This window comes from Mastigoproctus giganteus, chromosome 1, assembly GCF_048544385.1.
Source record: "Mastigoproctus giganteus isolate SK-2022 chromosome 1, ASM4854438v1, whole genome shotgun sequence".
NCBI classification, from domain to species: Eukaryota; Metazoa; Arthropoda; class Arachnida; order Uropygi; family Thelyphonidae; genus Mastigoproctus; species Mastigoproctus giganteus.
This window is the reverse complement of record NC_143575.1, coordinates 139,976,860-140,002,796: the sequence shown is the minus strand read 5'-3', so window position 1 is coordinate 140,002,796 and position 25,937 is coordinate 139,976,860. Positions and strand designations below refer to the sequence as shown.

The window sequence follows — 25,937 nt, the reverse complement described above, 5'->3', positions numbered from 1 at the left end:
TAAAACATGGACATACACCAATGAGCCAAAACATTATGACCTACCTAATATGATTTGGTCCTCCATGGGCAGCCAAAACAGCTCATACCTGGCGAGGCATGGATGCTACAAGATTTTTAATGTGTCATTTCTAAATGGTTCTTCATGAACTAAACTGAAGTAAGTCAAATGACCAAATCTCAGGTCTGATTTTTTGAGTACTTTCTGGGACAGAAACATCTTGGTGGATAAGCCCATCCAAGATGGCATTCGTGGAGGCCAACCAAGTAAGAGTCTCCTGTCTATCACATATTAAAATGGAGGAAAAGATTTCACTGGGATGGATCTTATCAGCAACAATCTTGTATGCTACCCCCCCGAGGCTCGTCATTTAAAGTAAGTTTAACCAGACATTCCCAGGCCAATTTTTCTCTTTATATATTATTTTAAAGTAGTAAGACTTAATTCAGCTGGGCATAATATTTTTTAGAGTTATATTTATCTATACAGGGTGTTTCAGTTAAACGTTTCAGAACTTCTAAGAGGGGTAGGGTACATCCTGACAACTCGAAATCATATAGCAATGTGGGGTCGGAAATGCTTTCCTGAAGCGGTGTTGTACACAGAAGCACCATAAAGAAAAGAGACCGTAAGTGAGAAATCGTTTTAATAATACATGAAAAGAAGCAAAAGGTACATGGATTAAAGTAAGTGTTCGAAGTTTCTTCCACGGGCTACAATGCACGCCTCACATCTCCGACGCATGGACATCCGAACATTCTGGAATACTCCAGGCGAATTTCGAATTTCTTCAGCAGCTACTGCGATTCTTGCAACCAGCTCCTCAGCATTGTCAACAGGGGTGTCATAAACTAGCGATTTCATATGACCCCAGAAATAAAAATCAAGACATGATAGGTCGGGTGACCGAGCAGGCCAACGCACGGGACCACCACGTCCGATCCACTGTTGACCAAATGTGACATCCAGGTAGTTACGAACATCTCCGCTATAATGGGCAGGGGCTCCATCGTGTTGGAACCACATTGTCTGTTGCGTCGATGCAGAAATCTGTTCATCTCTCAAAAGTTGTGGCAATACTTGCTGCAGAAAGATCAAGTAGATACGTCCAGTTAGACGACACGGTAACAGGTAAGGTCCGATGAGGTGATCTCCCATAATACCGGCCCATACATTGACCAAAAATCGAATCTGTGCTGCACGACGTCGTATTGCATGCGGGTTCTCGACCACCCAGATATGGTCGTTATGCGTATTGAAAATTCCTTCCCTTGTGAAGGAATTTTCACGGTCATATGAAATCGCTAGTTTATGACACCCCTGTGGGATGCCACAAAAATTACCAAAAATAAGTAATTTGACCAGGTATCCAAAATAAAAGTTTCACCTCTCCAGGACTTAACTTGGGGGGGCTCCAAAGTAACCCAATTTTCTGCTTGAAGGCTATATTCAGACACTGTCAAGAATCATTTTAAAGCTGAAAATAGAGATTACTGGACCTCTAACCAATACAGTATGACTATATATACACAATAAATCAGTAATATTCGATAATTTTCCTTTTTTTTTTTTTTCTTTTTTTTTTTTTTTTTAACAAGTTTTCCATTTTTTAGCAGTTTCAACTCTACCCTCCAAGTGAAAGATCAAAACCCAACTTCCTATGCTGTTTTACCTCCAAAATCAACTTTTGTTGACACCATGACAGTAATGGAGGCAAATAATGGCAGAAGATTCAATGATATTCGTTTTACAGGCAAATGTTGAGACATAAAAATAAAGTCCAGTACAGCAAGTCAGTGGTCAAAAAGGGCGAAAAATGTCTCCCAACCACGTTGCATCCACCTTTATCTTCAAAATTACCTTTAAAAATAGTCTATCTCAATGATTTTGGGTAGCCAACAGTTTTAAACTAAAAGCTAAAGCTGACAGTTACAGTTTTGCATTATGTAATGGCAGCCATTATAGAATAATATAGACGAAAACAATGATGAATCAGCAAAATCAGAACCAACTTCAAACAAGAACTGTTTGAAGTTGTCAGCCAACCTGTCAACCAAACTGTCAGCCTTAAAAAACATATCCACAAACTCATCAAAACATCATGTACAGTGATAGGAAATATGATGGTTTTATATTTCCTATCACTGGGGTGGTCACAAAACATATAAACAATTGAGTAATCCGAGAGCTAACTCTTAAGCTATTATTATCGTCAGTGGATTAGTCCTTTTCCCATTTTAGGAAACAGAAAAGGTCACAGAGGCTAGTCAGGAGACTAGGGAAGGGACCATTACCATTTTATTCTTGATTAAACACTGCTGAATTGACAAAACTGTGTGGATTGGCACATTGTTGTGATGCAGAACCTAATCCTGATTGCACCCATTTATCTGGACCCAGATGTCGAACTAATGATTTTCAATTTGGCCTGGTGGAAGGAACTCCTGATGAGCAATTCCCTCATTCTGGAAAAAAAGAACCAGCGTGCACTTGATATTCGATTTTTAAATTTTCAGTTAAAGAGCATCAGCTTATACTGTATAAGCTTGTAATATCACAAATATTGTTAATGTGCACTGTCTGTCCTTGTTGATGATTTGATTCAACAAGTTTCATCAGTCCAGCTCTATGGATGACCTAAACACTCAAAATCCACAAAGTTTGGCCACCTTGGAAACAAATATACCATTGAAAAGTTTGTGTTTATTCCACAGTATCATCACCAAATGCTTGTTTAAGCATTTTTTGAGTCACAAAAGCTGTTTTCCCAAGTTTATGATAATATTTTATGCAAATTTACTGTTCTTAACTTCTACCATCTTACTTGACTACAAAAATTGCAAGACACTCTACGGAAACACACTTAGGCACCAATTGCACAAAAGTGTGATGTCCTTTTGGCACAAACCTTGCTACACCAACTCACATTGAATTAATTCAGTGGTATCTAATGGTGCACCTCTATGTTACATGTGGTTAGTGCTCCATGCAGCCAGTCTGGAAACTTTTGGCTTGCATCTTATTATTATTATTATTATTATTAATAGCCATATGGTGCAAGGAAGCCCGAGGCTTATGCTGCACCAGGAAAAAAAAAAATTCCCAAGTTACCCTGTGGGGGGGGTGGAGAGAGAGAAAGAGAGAAAGAGAGAGTCAAAAGTAGAAGGGAATCACCAAGAAAGAGAAGAATGATGATGATATCCAGCTCAGGACTCTGGGTGTGCCAAGTCCATACTCACCAGATGTGAGCCCCCAGGGTAGTTTTTGTATTTAAAGAGGGATTAAATAAATATTTGGGAAAAGTGAATAAAATATAAAACTAGCAAGTCAATGTTTTTTCCCCCATCATAACACTAATTTGTGTGGAGCTAATTTTTATGTAGGTGCAGTCATAAATATGTGCAATAAGTCAAAGGTAAATGTTGAGTGGGAGATGACAGTGTAACTATCTAAACTCAGCCTTCTCATTAGCTTGTCATAAAATTTGAGAGTTAATAATTATTCTTGACCAATGTATACTCCCCACCATGACTTATGGAAGTGAAACTTGGGCACTCACCAAAAGAATGGAAGAGAAGCTGAGAACCACACAGCGAAGAATGGAACGAATCATATTGGGAATAAGACTGTTAGATAAGAAGAGAAACACATGGATTAGGCAACAAACTCAAGTAAAGGATATTCTTATCAAAACTAAAGAACTAAAATGGTCTTGGGCAGGACACATAGCTCGAAGACATGATGACAGATGGACTAAGAAAATAACAGAATGGTATCCAAGAGGAGCTAGAAGAAAACCTGGAAGACAAAGGCGGAGATGGATAGATGAAATTCATGAGTTTGTGGGTAGTAAATGGATGTCCAGTGCTCAAAACAGAAGCAACTGGAAAGTTGCTGGAGAGGCCTTCATCCTGCAGTGGATTGAAAATGGCTGATGATGATGATGAATTATTCTTGAATTTTTATTAAATATGCACATTTTGGAAATAATAATATAGTCCTTCCAACAAATTTTTGAATTATACTTTCATTGAGAATATTCAAGTGTGAACAATACTCTGAATGTAACATTATAAGGTAAAGTTTAAAAAACATGAAGTAAAACTGTTCACAAACCTTATCACTTACTGATATTGTCATCTTATTTATTTGCTTGTTCTGTATAGTTAGAAAACTATATAACTCAATGATGGTGAACCTTTTCCATCCTGAGTGCCAAAAATAAGCTGAAATAAAAATAACAATATTTGACTACCACAGTAGGAAGCAAGGGGGAACTGAATAAAATCAGCAAATAGTCTTTACTGATATTATAAAAGGTAACAGTAGTTGAAAGTTTCTATTGAGAATTTTGTTAGTACATAATTTTATGTGTAGTAGGTTTTCAGTGTTAGATGTGGATGACAGACTTCAAGAAAATTTGTTTTTAAATAAAAATTAATAAATAAATGATGATGGGCAACCATGTGGCATTGGTTTGCCATCACTGATTTTGATATTTTAAAATTTAAGAGTAACTCTATGTACAACTGATGTTTTGTATATAGTAGTTGGCCCTGACCCTCAAAATTTTATTAATTTGTTATATAAAGTTCTATATCTTGCATGAGAGAGTGCGAAAGTAATTCTCAACATAAAATTGTTACTTCTCACTTTTTTCAAGAAATTTTCTTTTTGTTTGTTTTTATTTGTAATTAGTTGGCAGACACAAAATCAGCAGACCGAAAGGTTTCACTTTTACATTATATTGCTGAAACTGTACAAAGGAAGTTTTCTGAAATTGCTAATTTTGACACTGAACTCAGATTTGTCGAGAAGGCTGCATCAGGTAATCCCAATTAAAAGTAAAATTATTATTATTTTATTTATTTATTTTTTTTGAATTATCTATTTTATTAATTGTGATATATATATCAGGAATGGCTTAAATTCCTCTGATTATAACACCACATTGTACTCCTTTGTTAGTGTGCAGTTGAAAAGTGCACACTAATAAAGGATTTCTTTAACCATAATGCAACATGAAAATCCATCAAAACTAATAGGGAATTGAACGTTTGTGAAATCATTAAAAATGTAAGATACATACTGATCATCCTGCCCTCTATGAAACCACTGATTAAAAGTGTGAAATTGGATATGCAAGTTGGTTGCACTGTTTCAATAAAATATGCTGCTAAATTTTTCATGCTATTAATAGATTAAGCAGGATATTGTGTTGCAAATGTAACATTGAATATAACATGTAGGATATATAATATTTAAGAACAAAATAAAAAAATATATATATATATATTATTTTTTTACAATCTAGGCTGGCATGCAACAAAACCATAACAGCAGATGCATGATGCCTTTATTTCATTAATTAGTTTGTGGGGAGGAGGAGCAAGATGTAGTAATTTAAAATTGTAAATTTTAAAAATTTATTCTTAATTTTGACATGACATCAACAAAGGGACAGAAGGTGTGTGATGTCAAAATTTGCAGATGACGTAAAGATTGGCAGTCATTAATAATCATTGCCAAGCAGCACTCATTCGGAATGACTTGAAAGGACTTCAAAGATGGTCAGAGAAGTGGCAGCTGTGTTTTCATTTTGCTATATGCAAGGTTGCTAATGCACTTGGGGAACAGCAACCCACAAATAAATTATACAGTTAGTGGAGTTGAATTAAAAACAGTTGAAGAGGCAAGGGATCTGGGAGTTTCAATACAGGCAGCCAGGAAAGCTCATGGTAACCTGTCGATGATTTCCTGTAGAGATAGGAAGGTCATAATCCCACTGTATAAGGCAATTGTAAGACTATATTTGGAATACTCTGTTCAAGTATGAAGACTTCGTCTGAAAAAAGACATTGGACTTCTTGAATTGAACTTCTTGACTGGCGACTCCAATTATGTGGGCTACAGAGCTTGGCAACCAGGCACCTCAGAGGTGACCTTATTGAGGTTTACAAGGCTCTGAAAGGGATTAGTAAAATGAATGAAGGTGAATTCCTCATGTTATAAAGATTTCCTTGAGGTTGTCACAGACATTCTCTCAGATATGCCAGACAAGCTGTACTTGCTACCTGTGAGTCAAAAACACTGATGGAACTGATATTCGGGAGACATTCAAGTCAAGTGGACCCAATTTCGGTGTAGTCCAGACGGTCTGCGACAGCCAGATCCTCTGCTTGCACCTTCACGATGGTGGGACTGTTAGTAATCCTGGGTATAACCTCTATGCACAAGCACTGTGGGTGACCACCCAAGTGTGAACCAACGTAAGCAGGGGTCAAGGTGTGGCACCCACACCACACCACACCACATGAAGGAATGGTGCCCCTCTGTGTTACCAGGCAATACTAGGTGGTAGATGACTCTCATCAACCGGTGCAATATCACCACTTTGCTTATTGGAGGCTTGAAGTGGTGGAACCCATGTTCAGTCTCCAGAGTTAGGTTCTGGTTAATCCTTCCCCATCTCTTCCATCATGCAGTATGACTGACGACTTTTGAGGTTATGATGAACATCATGGCGAGATCCAATATTCCTTTAATTTCAAGGGTACAGCTCTAAAACGGTGTTCACAGGCCAGCCGCTAGTTAGTACACCGGAATGAACCTATTGGTAACTCTCTAGGAGGCTTCCGGATCAGGTAGTGTATAATCTTGCTACCTCTACTCTGCCAGATAGTGACTGGAGGGAGTCCGAGTAGTGTGTACAGGGGACATTGTCGAGGCCACGTTATGTCAAGGATTTGGGAATATTCTTATCATGTGTATGCCATATCCAAAAATTATATTACTTCATACAGCATGTCCCCCACCCTCACTTTTTCTCACTGTTGAATACCCCACGAATTGTCAAACTAATAGAGTAAGCTTATCTGCAAAAAGATCTAAACCTCCCAAACACTTCCTAGTTCATTTCCACTTGCAGTCTGCCAAACTTGTACTTGTACTTTTGCTTTTTCTGCCCTTGTACTTTTTCCGACATAATCTCAGTTATCGGTTGATTCAACTACTGCTCATCTCAGTTGCCCAAATTATTCGCTCTATGATTCCTTTTACTCAAAGGTGGTACTTGTGCATATGTCCATTCCGATATTCCCTGTCAGAGACTTGGTAATTTGGAATCTCCTGTTTTCGATCTTCTCTGGCTTAAAATCTCTCTACCACATTGTGTCAAATTCATCTGTTGTCTCTACCGTTCTCCCAACTCCACTAATCACTTGGAGCTCTTCGACTTCCCCTCTTTGCAACTTGACTTTCTCCAGTCCAACTTTCCTAACAGTGAGGTAATTTTCCTTGGTGATTTTAATGTTCACAGCTCCTGCTGGCTTCAGTTTTCTAGTCATCTTGACCAGCTGGGTCAGTTTTCACTGACCCAGCTGGTCAAGATGCTGAGGCTTTTGCAATTGCTAATGACCTTGCACAGATTGTTCAAGAATCTACAAGAATACCGGACAATCCTAACCATACAGCTAGCACACTTGATCTTTTTCTCACAAACAACCCTTCTAAGTATACAGTCGAAGTGAGTGGTCCTTTAGGCACCTCAGATCATAACTTGGTGATTGTCTCTTCTCCAATGGAGCCTTTGGTTGGATTACTGTTTCAAAACTTCTGATGTCAACGTTAGCTCAGATCATACCAGTGAAATTATTCTTGTAGGAATTAAATCCTTTATTCCATGATCCACTTTAAAATCTCGTCCTTTATCTAAACCTTGGGTTTTCCAATAAATGTGCTAAGGCTGTTCAAGAGAAGAAGGCTGCATATCGTAATTGGCTTGTTTCCAATTCTTCAGTTTCATTTTCTGCTTCATTTTCAGTTTCAATTTCATTTTGGTGTAGACCAAAGCTTGCGACAATTGTAAAGCAGTTATAAATCAGTCCAAACTAGATTTTGAACAGGCTAAGAGTAGAAAACTTTCTTGCTGTATTGGTACACGAGCATTCTGGTCTCTCGCCAAAGCTATTGGCCGCAACTTTTGCCCATCTCTGCTCCCACCTCTGTCAAAACCAGTTGGTTCTGTTGTCACTTCAGCCAAGGATAAAGCTGACCTGTTAGCATCCCATTTTTCTTCCAACTCATGTATTAATGATCTTAGTAAAACACCTCCCACCATTCCCAACACACTCTATTCAATGCCTCCTGTGGTCTTCCATCAAAAGGATGTCAGAAGGATTTTGACTAATCTTGATGCTAAGAAAGCTCCAGGTCCTGATGGTATTATCATTATTAGCCATATGGTGCAAGGAAGCCTAAGGCTTTTGCTGCACTGGCCAAAAAATAAAAAAATAAATAAATTTCTGAGTTAGCCTGAGAGAGAGAGAGAGAGAGAGAGAGAGAGAGAGAGAGAGAGAGAGAGAGAGAGAGAGAGAGAGAGCGCAAGAGTCAGAAGCAGAAGGAAATCACTAAGGAAGGGAAGAATGATGATATCCAGCTCAGGACCCCGGGTGTGCCAAACCCATACTCACCAGATGTTGAGCCCCTGGGGTTGTATTTCTCTACTTGTTCTCAAAACCTGAGCTCCGGAACTTACTCCTGTTCTTTGCTGCTTTTTTCACTTTCTTATTCCAAAGGTGTTTTTTCTGCTTGGAAATTTGCTCACATCCAGCCAGTTCCTAAAAAGGGTGACAAATCCCTCCCATCCAATTATCGTCCTATTGCAATTATTCTACTCTTTCAAAAGTAATGTAGAAATCAATTAACCACCAACTCTTAAACTACCTAGAAATCTTTCGTCTGATCAACAATCGCCAGTATGGATTCTGTCAGTGTCAATCCACTGGTGATATTCTGGCTTATGTTACCCATTTATGGACAAATTCAATGGAAAAGTTTCTGGTGAATCACAAGCAGTTGCTCTTGACATCTCAACGGCTTTCGATCATGTTTCGCATAAAGGTCTTCCAAACAAGCTTCCATCTTATGGTTTGCCAACTGTTTTTTGTAATTGGTTATCCAGTTTTCTCTCTGATCGCTCATTGCAGGTGATTGTAGATGGCTCTGTCTTCTAACTTCTCCACTAATGCTGGTGTCCCCCAAGGTTTAGTTCTTTCCTCCACTCTATTCCTCTTGTATATTAATGATCTTCTTCCATTGACTGGAAATCCTATGATAGCACATTGCATTCCACTTTCCATTTTGAGAAACCTAGCCCTGCTCAATCATCTCCAACTTCTCGAATATCTGCTACCAATTCCTTAAATGCCAATCACCAGGTAATTCTCCAGTTGGGCAAAGACAACTTAGTTGATTTGAACAGGCTAAGGGTCTAAGATTTCAATCCTTCTAAAACTCAGTCTTGTCTTATATCTTGCAAAAAGGATTCTTCTGCTCCTCTGCTTACCTTTGGTAACACTCCAATTCTAGGCAAGTTGATATATCCCTTTTGGGGATTACCCTGACTTCTGATCTCTCTTGGCACAAGCACATTACAAATATTGCTTCCTCTGCATCTAAAAAAGTTAGTTTTCTCTTTTGCTCTCGGCATTACTTTTCTTCCAAACAGCTGTTCACTCTGTACAAATCCACCCTACCATGGAATATTGTTCCTACATCTGGGGCATATGCGATGGTCATTCCCCAACCTTTCCACATCTTCCGTATATGGTGGTCACAGGCCCGAACCCCAGTCTAATCAAGAAGGGTGTGCTACACACTGCTGCTCCTCCCCACCTGGCTATGGAGGCACCCAGAGACATGATGTCACACAGATATAAGCAGAGCAGAATTGAAATTTGGGGAATACAATGTGTACAGAAAGAAAAGACAGGGTAGGAAGGGAGAGGTTATTCTGTTAGTTAAGAAACACATAAAATCTAAGGAAGTGCATCCAGGATTTTAACTTTCCAGATATTGACTGGAACTTTTTTTTTAATGAAAACCCCAAACACGAGAGATATTAGAATCTATAGTACTTGGTACCGTGCTTGGGTTGGAGGTTGAGAAGACAAAAGAAGATATTTGTTGATATTAGACTTGACCTTCTGTAGACTGTAATTTTCAGGAAATACGTATGAAGAAAGGTTGTTCCAGAAAAGGCAGTTGAATGAATAAATGAGGAAGATGACAAGTTGGTTCAGTGAGTTTGAAGTTGGACCGTAAATGGATGTTGGCGGCACGTGTTTGGACTGTTTTGAAAGAGAGAACGGGAATAATAGAAGCCAATTCAGAAAAACAGTGCCTGTGGAAGTATCTATAGAAAAGGCATGCAACAGAAACAGTACGTCCATGAAACATTCGTAATAACTGCACAATCATACACCAACCATTATTAAAAATATAAATAGTGTTATGTTATAGTAAAATAATTATGTAGATAAATTAAATAAATAGAATGACATAATAATTTTGGGACCGCAAATTGGTCGAGAGCTTGCGGATTTGTTCCTCTGAGAGCAATACCATTAACAAAGACAGGGGAATCCACATTCATCCCCTCTTCGAGGCGGTGGTTCTTTTACGGGATGAGCGGTTCTGCCTGGCACACTCCCAAGCCATTTCCAGTTCCAGTGCACATGAGGAGAATACTGCCCATGCTCCTGTAGAAAGAACCGTGAGCCTGCTGATATTTAAGGATGTGCTGTACGATAAACCTCACTGTTGAAAAAGGAGGCGGATGCCTCTGAAAGCAGGCGCCTCTGTAGCCAGGTGGGAAGGAGCAGCAGTGCGTAGCACGCGCTTCTTGATTAGACCGGGGTTCGAGCCTGTCACCACCAAATATGGAGGATGCGGAAAGGTCATTCAGGGAATGACCACCGCATATCCCGGAGCAATATGGCCTTAGTTGCTAATGCTCTTAAAAACCAAAATAACAGCCTCTGAAAGCTACGGTGTTTTAGCGCTTTTATCATCTTGTGTGGCGCCTCCGTAGCCAGGTGGGAAGGAGCAGCAGTGCGTAGCACACGCTTCTTGATTAGATAGTAATGCTGCTAAAACCATAAGCCAAGGCAATATGAATAAAAATGTAGCCCGTCACCACCAAATATGGAGGATGGGGAAAGGTCAGGGAATGACCACTGCATATCCCGGAGCAATATGGCCTTAGTTGCTAATGCTCATAAAAACCAAAAACAACAACATCTTGTGTTTTATTGTAAATATTTTTTTTTTTTTTTTTTGCAGTTTAAAATTTCATATTTTATTGTACAGACAGTTACCTTTTTATCAGTTTTATCTGGTGGAATTATCTCATTCTATTTATTTCATTTATCTACATCATTATTTTAATATAACATGATATATTTTATATTTTTAATAATGGTTGGTGTATGATTGTGCAATTATGAATATGAATATTCCCAACCCCAGAGGCCTATATGAAGATGTCTATGAGACAGCGAATGGAGAGACTCTGTTAGAGAGGAGTCATTAATTAATCTAACTGCCCTCTTCTAAATGGAATCTAGAAAGGTCAGGGAATGACCATCGCATATCCCCACCGGGCAATATGGCCTTAGTTGCTAATGCTCCTAAAAATCAAATAACAACAACAACCATGTCTCTGATATCCCAACAATATCTGCCTTTGATGTCTTGACCAGCACTTCAAATTCATCAAATTTATTTACTATACTTCTAGTATTGCTACATGCAAGTATACATGCATCTGTTCTCACTTTTAGTTGTAGATATGATAATCCAATATGTAATAAAGTTGTAGAGATAATAATCCAATAATAATAATTATGAATGCTCTTTTGAGCAGAGAATGATATGTTTTTCTGTGGATCTGTTTATTTTGACCAACTTATTAGCCACACTCTTTTTGTGTGGTTCCCCCTCCCCACAAAAGATATGTACTCTAATAATGCAAGTCAGTAGTGCAGGTAGAGGAAACTTCGGTTTTCCCTTTTGTTTTTTTTTTTAATTTCCTACTTGATATTTTTACCTTATCCCAGTAGCCCTAAAAGCCTTATCAGAAATTTCTACTATACAAGATGCTGCTGGGGTATGGTATGTGCAAGAGTAGTTTTTTTTTCCCCACCTAATTAAAACTAAAAGTGCCGACTGGGCTAGCCAGGTGGGTAAAGTGCCTGCTTGACAACCCAGAGGTCACGGGTTTGAATCCCGCCTCGGGCTTGGATCAGTGTAAAAATGCAAAAAACTTTGGGAGGTGCATTATGGCCATAGAAGCCGATGCGCCAAAAACTAACAAAAAAAAAAAAAGAAAACAGGTAGTTAAGCTTAGCTTAACTTTCTTTTCATAAATTTTAAAAACTCATAAGGCAAAAATTTCTGTTGAAATAACTGGCTTCAGCCAAAATGGGATTTATTTTTCTAGAGGCAGACTCAATAGATTTAATTTAAATAAAGGTTGTAAATTGATTTTAATTAGTTATTTACAACAGGAAAATGTATTCACAATGTCGAACAGCAATGCTGCTAAAACCATAAGCCAAGGCAATAGAATAAAAATGTAGCCTAGGACAATTTTATACACTACTTTGAAAAAAAAAACGTTTTCTTACTGAGTGACATGATCTGGTCAGGCTCAAATATAAGCCTAGCAGTTTCAAAATTATTATACACATGTTGGTTTCTTGATATCTTTTATAGGCCTATATATGCATAAAAAGTGTTATTTTTGAAAATAAAAATAGAGAATGAAATTTACCTCTTTAATGTGAAACCTGTGCTTGTTTTTTTGCTGCACAAATACTCAGTTCTGGGTTGAATTTGAGATAAGCACACATGGATTTCATCTTCATCTAAAATGAGATGATTTCTGTCCTTGCTCTTGATGCTTTTTAAACAAGAAAAAACTTGCTTACACATGTAAGAAGTTGAAAACTGCACCAAAATGTTCATTGCCTTTCCTATGAATGGCAGGATACTCTTTTAAAGAAATTCAGAACTTGTCTAGGGGCAGATCAGTAAATTTCATCTTGAGCGTATGATCAGACTGCAGCTCACCAAGTTCTTCCTCTTCTCTGAAAGTCAAGTTCTCGCCCTCGTGGGTAGCACACCGTCGTCCCCACACCAGGTGGAAAAGGCCTGAGTTCGAATCCTGTCGATGACAGAAGGAATATTTGAGTTTCTTTCACAACATGGCTGAGTTAGTTGGTCTCAGATGAGGGTAGCGTGGTTTTTTTCTCCTGGAAGCTCGGGTTTTTCGTCCAGTAAATAGAAAATCGACCTCAGAACACACGCAGTTTAGAGCTGATGCTCCTAAAACCCATCAACAACAAAAATTCAAGTTCTCAGGCTGAGCAGAAGATTCAGAGAAAGGGTCCCTCACCCAGCCATAAACTTGTGTTGAAAAGGAGGGAAATTACTGTTCAATTTTGTTCTGTAGTCTTTTCAGGTGGCTTTCAATAAGACTCGAAACTTCTAATATCCTTCCTCACTCTGAAGCTGAAGCAGCAGTGGAAACATTTCAAGATTTCCTTTTGCAACATGATTTTTTCCAAAGATTCAATTTCCTTTTAAATCCAAGCATCTTGTCACTTGAAGTCAAAACATTTTCTCCAGGGCCTTGCAGAGACTTGTTCAAGTGGTTCATGTGATGAAAAATGCCTTCTAAGTAGGCTAGTTTCTGCAGCCATTCTTCATCTTCAAAGCACTCGAAAAAATTTGGCATACTATTTCTTGAAAAGTACTCCTGAAATTCATCTTTCAGCTCAAACAGCCTGTTGAGAACTGTTCCTTCCTCTGCTAGCCATCAGATTTCTTTATGTAGCAGGAGATTTATGTGCTCTTTGTCCAGGCTTTCACACAGTTTTTAAACATTCTCTAGTGAACTAGTGTTTGTTTAATAAAGTTAATAATTTTTGCAGCATCATCCAGAACTTTTTTCATTTCATCTCCAAGAGTTTTTGACACCAACAGCTCAGAAGAAAGCAGTGTGTTGTGACAACATCTGGATTTTCTTTTTTTTACAAGACAGGCAAAACCTTTCATGGTGCTAGCCATTGATGTTGCATCATCAGTACATATGGCACTTTTCAATTTTGCTGGAGCCATTGCTGCATTTGTAAGTTGTTTGCCACAGACTACGCACAATGGAATAGGACAACTTTGATTACCAGCTGATGTAAAACCCATTGATAAGTAGCTTTCATTGTAAATATGAATTTTTTTGTGTGTGTTCCTTCTTGCGCTAGGGCAGTGAAATGACTTAGAAGATTGTAATTCTTCGTCGCTAACCTTATCAGAATTGTCCAGAAGCCTAGAATCCTCTTCCATCTCACACCTCATCTTCAGAAATTTCCACATTGGACCGTCAGGTACACCATTTGTGTTTGTAAAACACAAATGCTAATAAAATATAAAACAGCAGGGCATAATAAATAACTAAACTATAAAATCGCAAAAAATATGAAAACTTCACAATAAATTCACTTCTAACCTACACAATTCACGTTTTACAACAACAGAAATTGGGGAGGTAATTTGTGAGACAGAGAGAGAGAGAGAGAGGCTGACGTCATCGACTTACCATCCTCCAATCTGTGCAATACAGTGCTCACCAATTATCAGTAGTCTCCTCTATCTCATGTCAAAAACAGAACAGACTCAACCAAATGAACAAGGTCTTACTGTGCACTGCCATGTGGGGCTGAAAGACTTCTAACGAAATTGCTAATGGGGATGCTCGGCTGTTGTCCATCACTGCGAGTACTAGCATCGCGCGGCACACAAAGTTCAAAAAACGGTGTTTATTTATTTATTTTTTTATTTTTTTTTTAGTCATGATCTCTCATGGAACCCTGGTTGAGAAATCCTGATCTAATCATTTGGCATATCACTGTCATTAACTTATGTTTCGAACAGTGTCACGTAATCCCTTTATATAACTCATTGATTTGCCAAGTTCAATTAATTTTTTTTTTTTTTTTTTTGTAAAGCAAATCTATGAAAATCAAGTTCATAAGTCTCATCAGTGAATATAATTGGTGGAAAAATATTGTGGCAAACATTTCTTCAGAATTGTAGGTTTTAACATTATTCCAGGCATGTGCTACATACTCTTCCTCTAGTGCCAATAATTTCTTGAAATTATCATTCATATATAGTCCCTCACAACTTGCTAGTTTTCTTATGGTCTGATGTGTGGACAGGATTGGATTGGTGATATAAAATTTAGTGGGAAATGTGCAGTGAAAATTTAGAAACTAATATGGTTTCTGCTGATGGACAAGCTGTGCAGCTATGAATCAATAACAAAATTTTTGCATCACCAGGGACCCGAAAGCCTTGGCATGTTTTCTAGTCTCTGGCACAAAATGATAATTAAACCAATCACTAAAGGTTTGTGTTTTAGTGATCCATGCATATTTTTTAACTGTAAATTAAAAAGAAAATTTTGGTACTCTCGAAAACACAAGGTTTTGGCTCTGTTTCCTGTAACAATAAATTTGCATTGTGGGCTCTTTTTGAGCTACTTCACACTTGATACTGATATTTATTTATTTTATTATTATTTTATTTTATTTTTTTCATTAGAAATTAAAGTGTTCTGCCATTGCCAAAATAAACTGTCTCGTCAACATATGTCCATAGTTTAGAACAGAGTTTCCTAAACTTTTTTAGTCACGGAACACTTTTCATCTCACAGAACACTTACGAAACACACAAGTTTAGCGAGAGCCAAAGAAGTGTTGCTAATATTTTATTATATATGGTGTACACTGTGCATCAGGTGCATCTTTATTTCCAACACATGTAAAGCCGAAATTCAAATAACTGTCATCATACTTTCGTTTTAGTCTTTTATTAGTTGGTTCCTGTTTTCACTTTGGATTTCTGGGGAACAAAAGGCTGCGGTTGTTCATCCTCACTTTGAAGTGTGACAATATTGTGTTCATTTTCATCGAGCAAGTTGCACTACTGGAAGTATTTTGCTTCTCGTTTTAAAGTTTCTTTTTTCAACCACAAATCTTTGGTCACATATTTTAGTAATAATATTTCAAAATACTAATAATTATCAAAAAAAATTTACACTAGGAAGTGAGTTTAGTTATGATATTGGTTCGCTTCCTCCTCTCCATGTATTCATGTAATCCAGACTAAATTGCATATGAATGGCAATTACTTCTAAGCATACTTGTCTATGCAAAACCCACCAAATTAAAGTGTTCCATGGTCTATTTGATTATTAGTCTATGTATATTAATATAGTATAGTATATTAATAACTGAAAAAATTATGTTAAATATTATAATGATACAAAAGTGGTGTATGCTACAAATATGCAAAATTTATTTATTTTATTGTTTTAATTATTAATTATGATTTTTCGGGGAACACTTGTTCACATCTGACAACACAGTTTGAGAAATGCTGGTTTAGAGCATATGTTCCATTATTTTGAGAAATTGACAAATTATTTCAGATATAGCAACAATTAAAAAAAAAAAATATATATATATATATATTATTACTCTGCAATATTTACCTGTACAAAGAGCACCACCTATACCAATTCCTTGGTCACATACACAACTCCTCTCAGTGATCAGGATGTGCAGGCCAGTAAGAAAAGGGAGAAGATGCTATAATATATGATTATAGCATCTTCTTTTTTTAACCCCATTATTTGTAGGTTAATCCATTATCTTAATGGATTAACCCACAAAGGTAAAATCTTGTTTAAAATCAAGATTGTAGTAGCAATGGCAAATGATCTAAGAAAACAAGCTTATATAGTATCAGCCAAAAAACAACTACACACTTCACCCCATCCATACCCTCTGAGAGTTTGTCTAGTTCTTCCTTGAATTTGTTCAAACCATCCACTTCCATAAGAATAGATGGAGGTCTGTTTCAACAATCAACCACCTACTGGCTGAAGGTAAATTTGCACACATCTAACCTGCACCCATCCTTCCTCAGCTTGAATTTATGCCCCTCATGTATGTAGTCTCAGCAAGAGGGAAAATGCCATGAACATTCAGCTTACTCAATCCATTTAAGGCCTTAAATGCCTCAGATCTCCCCACTCATAGGGCCCACCCCTGAATCCAAGGATGCTCTCATAATTATGGCTAAGGGCTTGCTTACCTCCTTTGCTGCCTCCCGTAATATAATTGGATAGATTCCATCCACCACTGGCACCTTTTTTAAGTTCAGCTTCAACAATTTCGCTTCCACTTTTCTTTCAGTTGTTACAAAGATCATTTAGCTCCCCATTAGAGTTTGTTAAACTTCTTGAGTCTCCTTCCCTAAAGACTTCTTAATGTGCTAATATAAGTGGAAAATACCTATTCAGTTTGCCATCAACATTTAACCCATTGATATCAAGTGGCCCAACGTGATTCAACCCCTTCCATCTGCTGTTAATATAAGCATAGAAGTGTCTTTATTGCTTTTCTTTGAATTCTTTGTCAGTGACTTCTCATAATCTGCCTTAGCTTGCCTAACCTCCTTTGTGACTTTATTATAGACTAATATATATATATATATATATATATATATATATACCTAATAATTTATATGCATCCCATGCACTTTTCTTCTCTGCCTAATAATTCATCTGACATTCATTTGGGTCTTGAACAGTTGCTTGTTGGTATTTCTTTGTTGGTATGGAAAGCCTAGTAGCTTCTATGATTACTTTCCCGAATGCTTCCCATTTAGAATTTTCTGTCGGTAACATCATCAGTTGATCCTACTGCATAGAATTTAAAAACTTTCTGAGACCATAGTCACCCTTATGAAAGCAAAAGCCTTTCCTTTTACCCCTGACAGTAGGTCTAGTTAAATTCCACATTACTGTGATCACTGCCACCCATCGAGTCTTTTACCTGCAGATTCTTAATGCATGAAGAATCACTGCTGATAACCAGATCAAGTGTATTGCTTCCATTTGTTGCCTCTCTAACATGCTGCTGTAGAAAACAGTCATCCAATAAATCTGCAAAAGTCTTGCTAGTGTGTGAGTGACCAACTCACAAATTCCATTCAACATCTGGAAAGTTAAAATCTTGCATTCTATAAGACATTCTAATTTACGCCCACTCTATTTTCTGATAGCTATTTGGTTTACTCATCACAGTCATTAGGCCTATGACACAATCCTGCTCTCAATTTTGTTTTTCCTCTGCTTGTGTCACACCAAACTGACTCAACATTGCACTTGGTCACAAGTGTCGACTGGATGCATTGCCTTCGATTCGATTTAACATGTTCCTTAACTAAGAGCATAATCCCTCCTGTATACATTGTACACCCCATATTCAAATTCAGCATCGCTTATGTCTGAGTGATACCATGTCTCCACTATCTCTACAATGTCTGCATTTGATGACTTAAGCAGTACTTCAAACTCATCAGATTTATTTACAGTGCTTTTAGAATTAATGTACAGGCACTTATTCTTACTCTTAGTTAGTCTAATCAGCCCACATATTTACTTGTTCAATGATGACCCACAGCAGGGCCTGAAATCCCCAACACCTTGCTTTCCAAACTGCTGCATGTTCCAATAGAAGCAATGGAAGATTAGGAAAATGACAAAATATGTTGTGCTATCACTATTTTGAGAAATTAATAAATTTTTCTGCTGCTACATTATAAGCAGATAGTTTTTGCCAAAAACTTTGAGAAATGCCACAATTTAGCAGTAGCATTAGTAGAGGCATACAATGCAAGAAAGCAAGCTTATGCAGCATCAGCCAAAAAAACCCCTCCCATTTCACCCCTCCATTCGCTCCAAATGCCTGTCCAGCTCAGCCTTAAATTTATTTAGGCTATTAACTTCCACAACAAAAGAAGGAAGTCTGTTCCACCAATCAACTACCCGCTAGCTAAAGGCAAATTTCCACACATCTATTTTACAACTGTGTTTCCTCAATTTGAATCTGTGTCCCCTCAGGTTCTTAATCTGAGCAAGAAGAAGAATCCCATCAGCATTCAGCTTGCTGAAGCCATTCAAGGCCTTATAAACCTCAATCAGATCACCTTGTAGGTGCCTGCTCTCCAGGCACTGGAATTTGCAGAACTTAAGCCTTTCTTGGTAAGAGCACCCCTTTGTTCCCCTCACCAATCTTGTACCCTTCTTTGTACTCGTTCTTTGCAACTCTACATCCTTCCTAAAATGAGGCCTCCAGACCTGTACACAGTACTTTAGGTGTGGCCTGACCATTGCCTTGTATAACGAGATAACCACTTCCCTGTCCCTGCTAGCAAAATTCCTATATATCATTGACAAGACTCCATGATTTGCCCTGGCTGCCCATCTGCACTGCTCAGCAAACTTCATATTCGACTGCACAATTACTCCCAGGTCTTTTTCACTTTCCACTTCCCTGAGTGTAGTACCACACAGTTGGTACATTTTTCTTTAGTTATTGCTACCCATTTGCAGTACTTTGCATTTGGGTAGCAGCACTTTGCATTTGAATAGTCGCAAAAATTTATCAATTTCTGCAACTATTTGGTAATTACCTTCAGTTTCAGTACCTTCAATCACAGTCTTCAGTTTTCATTTCATTGTGATGAGCTTTTGCTTTATCCATCAATGTAGCTAGAGCAGTAATTCCAAACTTTTTGCCTTCTGAGATTCTGAGAAATGTCCATGCTTCCCCACATCTTTACTGTTTAAAATTAAAAATAAATGCCAATAGCTTTTGTTGGCACTAAACATTTAATGTGGGAAATTGCAGATGAATTCATCAGCAAGGTAGTCCCTTGTGTAATTTTGTTCTGTGTATCCTCTTTACAAAGGTTCTTGGAAAACTTCATTTTTATTGAGTTGTGAAAATTTTGGCTAGGCATCTGAGCTTGCATTAGGCATTTTCAGGGCTAGATTTTTTCATTTCATTTTTTTATTCTGTAAACACTTTTATCACATCATGGTATACTGCAATGTTTGTGACTTCAAATTGAGGTTGTTCCAAGTTTCAAACTATTGGTCCATAAATGCAAGTTTGCTATTCAAAGTGAAAGATGAAGATGAAAATTTCCTCTTCATCTTTCACTTTGAATAACATTAACAGAAGACTCACAATCCACTCCCAAATCCATGCAAGGAACTGCAAAAAGCCTGGTATTTAAATCACTTTTTATGACAAACTAAAAAATTTTGATGTCCAAATTCAGTGAGTCACATAAGTCATCTGGAAGAGTTGGTACTAGCCTGTGTATGAAACAGTGAGTCGTGAGCTGGATTTGTTCTTTCACCCATATCATAATTTCCAGAGTAAGAGCTGAGCATTTCTGGCTCTTACTCTGGAAAATCACCCTTCCAACCCTGCCAGATGATGACAGGGTTGGCAGGATGATTAGTGAAAGTAATCAAGGTATAATACTACAAAATGATCTAGGAAAATTGGGTTGATTGGCTGAGAAATGATACTTAAGTTTAACATTAACAAATCTAAGGTACTGTATATGGACAGCAGTAATTGCAGAGTAGCTTATCAACTGTACTATACTCGGGGTAATGGAAAATGAAAAAGACCTGGGGATAATTGTGCAGTCAGATATAAAATCTTCAGAGCAATGTAGTCATGCTGCCAGGACAGCTCATGGTGTTTTCTCAATGATATACAGGAATTTTGCTAGCAGAGATAAGGATATGATTATCTCCATGTATAAGGCAATGTTCAGGCCACATCATCTTGAGTACTGCATACAGCTCTGGAGGCCTCATTTTAAGAAGGATGCCAAGAAGAGCAACAAGATTAGTAAGGGAACAGAATAGTGCTCTTACTAGGAAAGGCTTTGGTTCTACAAATTGCAGCAACTGGAGACTAGGCACCTATGAGGTGAGGTGATCTGATTAAGGTGTTTAAGACTTTGAATTGATTGAGCAAACTCAGTACTGATGGAAATCTTCCTCTTGCTCAGACTATGTACATTGAGGGAAGGAACATGAATTCAAATTGCAGAAGGATGGTTGCAGATTTGATGTATAGACGTTTGTCTTCAACCAGCAAGTAGGTGATTGGTGGAACAAACTTCCATCTGTTGTTGTGGAAGTGGATAATTTGAATAAATTCAAGGAAGGACTAGACAAACTATTGGAGGGGGATGGACAGGTGATGTCAGAAGGGTTTTTTTTTTTTTTTGTCACTTGTAATACTGATACTAATGCCTCCTTTTGGAACCACCATCCTTCATTGTTTAAGGCAGGTAACATTACGCCAACCGGGCTAGCCGAGTGGGTAAAGTACCTGCCCGGCAACCCAAAGGTCGCGGGTTCGATTGCTGCCTCGGGCTTGGATCAAAGCACTGCAAAAACCTTGGGAGGTGCAATATGGCCACAGAAGCCGATGCGCCAACAACTACCAAATAAAAAAAAAAAAAAAAAAAAAAGGTAACATTACACATGTGAGTAAGATTTTGGAGAATACAAATCATGTGCATTTCCCAAAAATTGCAATCTACAGAAATTTAAGTCTAATGGCAACAAATATCTTCTGTCTTCCCAGCCTTCACACAAGTAGCCCATGCACAATACTAAGTACTGTACTAAGACATATAGGTTCTAACTTTAATTTTTTTGATTTTTATATTTAAAAAAAAAATCAGTATGTGTTCTCTTAGTCTCAATGAAAATTTTAGGATAAAATCAAGGAAAAAATGCTTAAAAATTATATAGCATCAGCCAAAAAACAACTACACACTTCACCCCATCCATACCCTCTGAGAGTTTGTCTAATTCTTCTTTGAATTTGTTCAAACCATCCACTTCCATAAGAATAGATGGAGGTCTGTTTCAACAATCAACCACCTATTGGCTGAAGGTAAACTTGCACACATCTAACCTGCACCCATCCTTCCTCAGCTTGAATTTATGCCCCTCATGTATGTAGTCTCAGCAAGAGGGAAAATGCCATGAACATTCAGCTTACTCAATCCATTTAAGGCCTTAAATGCCTCAGATCTCCCCACTCATAGGGCCCTCCCCTGAATCCAGGGATACTCACATAATTATGGCTAAGGGCTTGCTTACCTCCTTTGCTGCCTCCCGTAATATAATTGGATAGATTCCATCCACCACTATTTGATATTTCCCCTCTACATACCAAGAAACCTACTTTTGTTTTGGATGTGCAAATAGTATTCAAGAGGGGAAATATCGAATTAGTGCCAATTTTAAGCATTTATTTCCTTAATTTTTTTTGCAAAAAATTACCGCCTTCCAGTTTGGACGGGTGAGGAAACTTATTTAAAAACAGAAAAACTTGATAGACAGAACCTGACACTGTTCTGTCTGTCTCTCTCTCTCTCTCTCTCTCTCTCTCTCTCTCTCGCGCGCGCGCACACACACACACACACACACACACACAAGCACACACGGCATCTCCCTGCAGGTGCAATCTTGGCAGTTGACCTATCAGACACAAATCTTTAATTAGAGAATCAATGGTAATTGAACCATATCCAGTAATTTGTGAAATTACTGGGTAGTGGTCTTTTTGTAATTTGTGATTTATTTGTAATTTTTATGTAGTCTTGGTAAATTAATCAGATCACGAGTATTGCTTTCCCTCGTTGCCTCTCTAATATGCTGATGAAACCAGTCATCTGGTAAATACAGAAAATTTCTGCTACTGTGTGTGACCAACCACAAGTTCCAATCAATATTGGGATAGTTAATGTCGCCCGATTTAAAATATTCCCATCTACTTGCCCACTTTACTTGTTCATTATATGCATTACAATCATTTGACCTATAACAGCTCTTACTCTCATTTTAGTTTTCTTAGTTCTTATGTCACACCAGACTGACTGAACATTGCACTGACCAGCCTCATCATCTGTTTGTTTGTTTGTTATTTGGTTTTTAGGAGCATTAGCAACTAAGGCCATATTGCTCCGGGGATATGCGGTGGTCATTCCTGGACCTTTCCGCATCCTTCGTATTTGGTGGTGACGGACTCAAACCCCAGTTTAATCAAGAAGCGTGTGCTATGCACTGGGCCCCGAGTGCCAAGCGTTTCTAGTGATCAGGCGATTTCTGTGCAATTATAAAGCGATTCCTAAAGTGAAAGAGTGTTAGATATATCAAGAGTTTAAAGTTAATTCTCTTCTGTAAATATATATAGTTACTGAAAAGTATCAGTGCAAAGGTTCCTAAGAAAGGAAAGTCACCTTTCTTTTATTTATATTCTAGTCTTACTAACCACTAATCTACTTCCGCTTGGTCACTAGGCGGCACCGCTCCTGCCTCCCCGTGGCGGGGCCGGAAACCTGGGAGGAAAAGCTCTCACTCCCAGGGCTAAAAGGAGCAAACATGAATGACTCAAACATTACCACGAATCCCAAAGATCTGACTCCTTTGAGTCGGAAAAATGAGGACAATGTGACTATTGCAACCAAAAGGCAAAAAAAGGAAATAACATCACTTAATGCACCTACCTTTATTGTCTTTAATTCTACGACAGAACAGCCATTAGGAAAATTGTCGCCATTCGTCATCCAGAAATGTTTAGAAAGTGTGGCTGGAACACCAAAAAATGTTAAGCGACTAAAATCAGGCGACATTCTAGTCGAGACAGCAAATGCCAAACACGCAGAAAGACTGCTTCAAATGAAAACATTTGGTGGGATCCCAGTAAACTTCTCTCCCCATAATACGCTAAATACATCGAAAGGAGTAATTTCCGAATGGGACCTTATCAGCGTCTCCGAAGAAGAAATTAAAAATGAACTTGAAAATCAAGGCGTTATAGCTGTGAGAAGGATTAAAATTACAAGAGATGGGACACTTATCCCAACCAGAACTATCATACTGACGTTCAACACTCCTAAACCACCTACATCTGTGAAGGCCGGATATCTAAATTGTAACATCAGACCATACATCCCAAATCCTCTCCGCTGCTTTAAATGCCAAAAGTATGGTCATTCACAAATGGCATGCCGTGGTGTAGCTATCTGTTCCAACTGCGGGTCCCAGGAGCACAGCAATCAGAACTGTTCATCCGAGAAATCGAAATGTCCAAACTGCAAGGGAAACCATTCTGCCTATTCCAAGAATTGTGAATATTGGAAAAGAGAAAAGCAGATTCAGCGGTATAAAGTGGAACATTCTGTCACATACCAAGAAGCTAAGAGAACTATACACCTGACTATCTTAAACAGACCTTCCTACGCGCAGGTCATAACGAATCATCGTACAATAGAAACCCAAACAGATTTTACAATCCCTCCAAAGAAATCTATCTCAGACTGGGCACGAGCACTACTCACAATTTCCCAGCCAAAACATCAAGAGAAACTCACCAACACACCACTTTCCGTGCCTCCCGATAAAAAACACTCAGAATCGAAAGCCCCTCAAGGAAAACGTAATGTCATAAGTCAGAAGGCAACCGAACAAATGGAGACAGAAGCAACCAACCAAGCAGATGAATCAGTATTAGAGATTTTCGCGGAAGACGATATGGACACCGGAAAACCATATTTCCCGAAAAAGGAAAGACCAACGTGTGAAAGACTTAAAACAGCATCTAGGAAACAGACCGAAAACCTCTCCAAAACAAAATAATGAAAACCATAATCCAGTGGAATTGTAGAGGACTCCGCACTAACATAGGTGATATATATGATCTGATTACACAGTATGCACCATTATGTCTTTGCTTACAAGAAACCTACCTCAGACCTCAAGACTCTACCTTAATAAAGAACTATACAGCATATCGAAAGGACAGAGTAACAGGTGGCACAACCCATGGTGGTGTGGCAATACTAATAAATTCTCTCATTCCGTCCCAGATTGTCCCGCTAAACACAACCCTTGAAGCGATTGCAGTACGCATAGCCACTAGATCCCTCATAACAGTAATAACAATTTATGTTCCACCAAACCAAAATTTATTACAACAGGACTTAGAAGACATTGTAAGGCAGGTACCAACCCCCTTCTGTATACTAGGCGACCTCAATGGGCATAGCCCTGTGTGGGGTAACACAACCACAGATCGGAGAGGAAAACAAATTGAAAAATGGATAGACGAGAATGATTTAACTTTGTTGAACGACGGCACACATACTTATACACATCTTCCATCAGGAAATACTACAGCTATAGACCTGTCTATATGTTCTCCAATACTATTTCCAATACTTGATTGGTCAGTGCACAGTGATCCTCTCAGCAGTGATCACTATCCAATAATCATCACCATGGCATTAGGAACCACATGCAAGTCACGCAAAACTCCCAGATGGAAAATAAATGAAGCAGATTGGGAAACTTATAAATCATTAGCAAAACTAAATGTTGATACTATCAAGCAAAAACCGTTAGATGCAGCAGTACAATATATAACAAATAAAATAATTCAAGCTGCTGAACACTCTATCCCAAAAACATCGTCTCACTTTCCAACACATCCAAAATCATGGTGGAATGCAGAATGTGCGCAGACTAAGAAAGAGCGAAACAAAACCTGGAATACTTTTCGCAGATATCCAACTTTAGAGAACCTCATATTGTTCAAGAAGGCACGGGCAAGAGCCAGATATATTAGACGGGCCAGTAGGAAAGAATCCTGGATAAAATTTGCATCTACATTAACAAGTTCTACACCATCTAAAACTGTCTGGAATAAAATTAACAAAATGAGTGGCAGATACCCGATTACTCCAACTCCGATCCTAAACTGGAATGGACAAGTCACTGCAGAGCCGTCAGAAATAGCCAATGCACTGGGCGAAACCTTCGCCAGAATATCAGCGACCACTTCATATACTCACAGTTTTCAAATATACAAGGCAAGAATGGAAAGACATAAACTGAATTTTTCCACAAGAAATAATGAAGAGTACAACCTACCCTTAACATTCTACGAATTGAAACACGCTCTATCCCAGACAAAGCAAAGTGCTGTAGGTCCAGACCAAATCCACTATATGATGTTAAAACAACTTGATGATCAATCCCAATTGGCATTACTAGAACTATATAACAGAATCTTCCTAGAAAACCAATTTCCAGACAGTTGGCGTCATGCAATAATTCTTGCTTTCCCAAAATC

General features: G+C 38.2%; 1 protein-coding gene across 1 annotated transcript in view; it reads left to right on the top strand.

Annotated features, from left to right (window-relative positions):
- Positions 1 to 25,937, top strand: part of Frl (formin-like protein) — a 708,708-nt gene that overhangs the window by 522,147 nt on the left and 160,624 nt on the right. Inside the window, exon 21 of the mRNA XM_090382384.1 lies at positions 4,699 to 4,828. Within this exon, the coding sequence (XP_090238510.1) occupies positions 4,699 to 4,828 (130 nt within the window). The remainder of the gene's footprint in view (positions 1 to 4,698; positions 4,829 to 25,937) is intronic.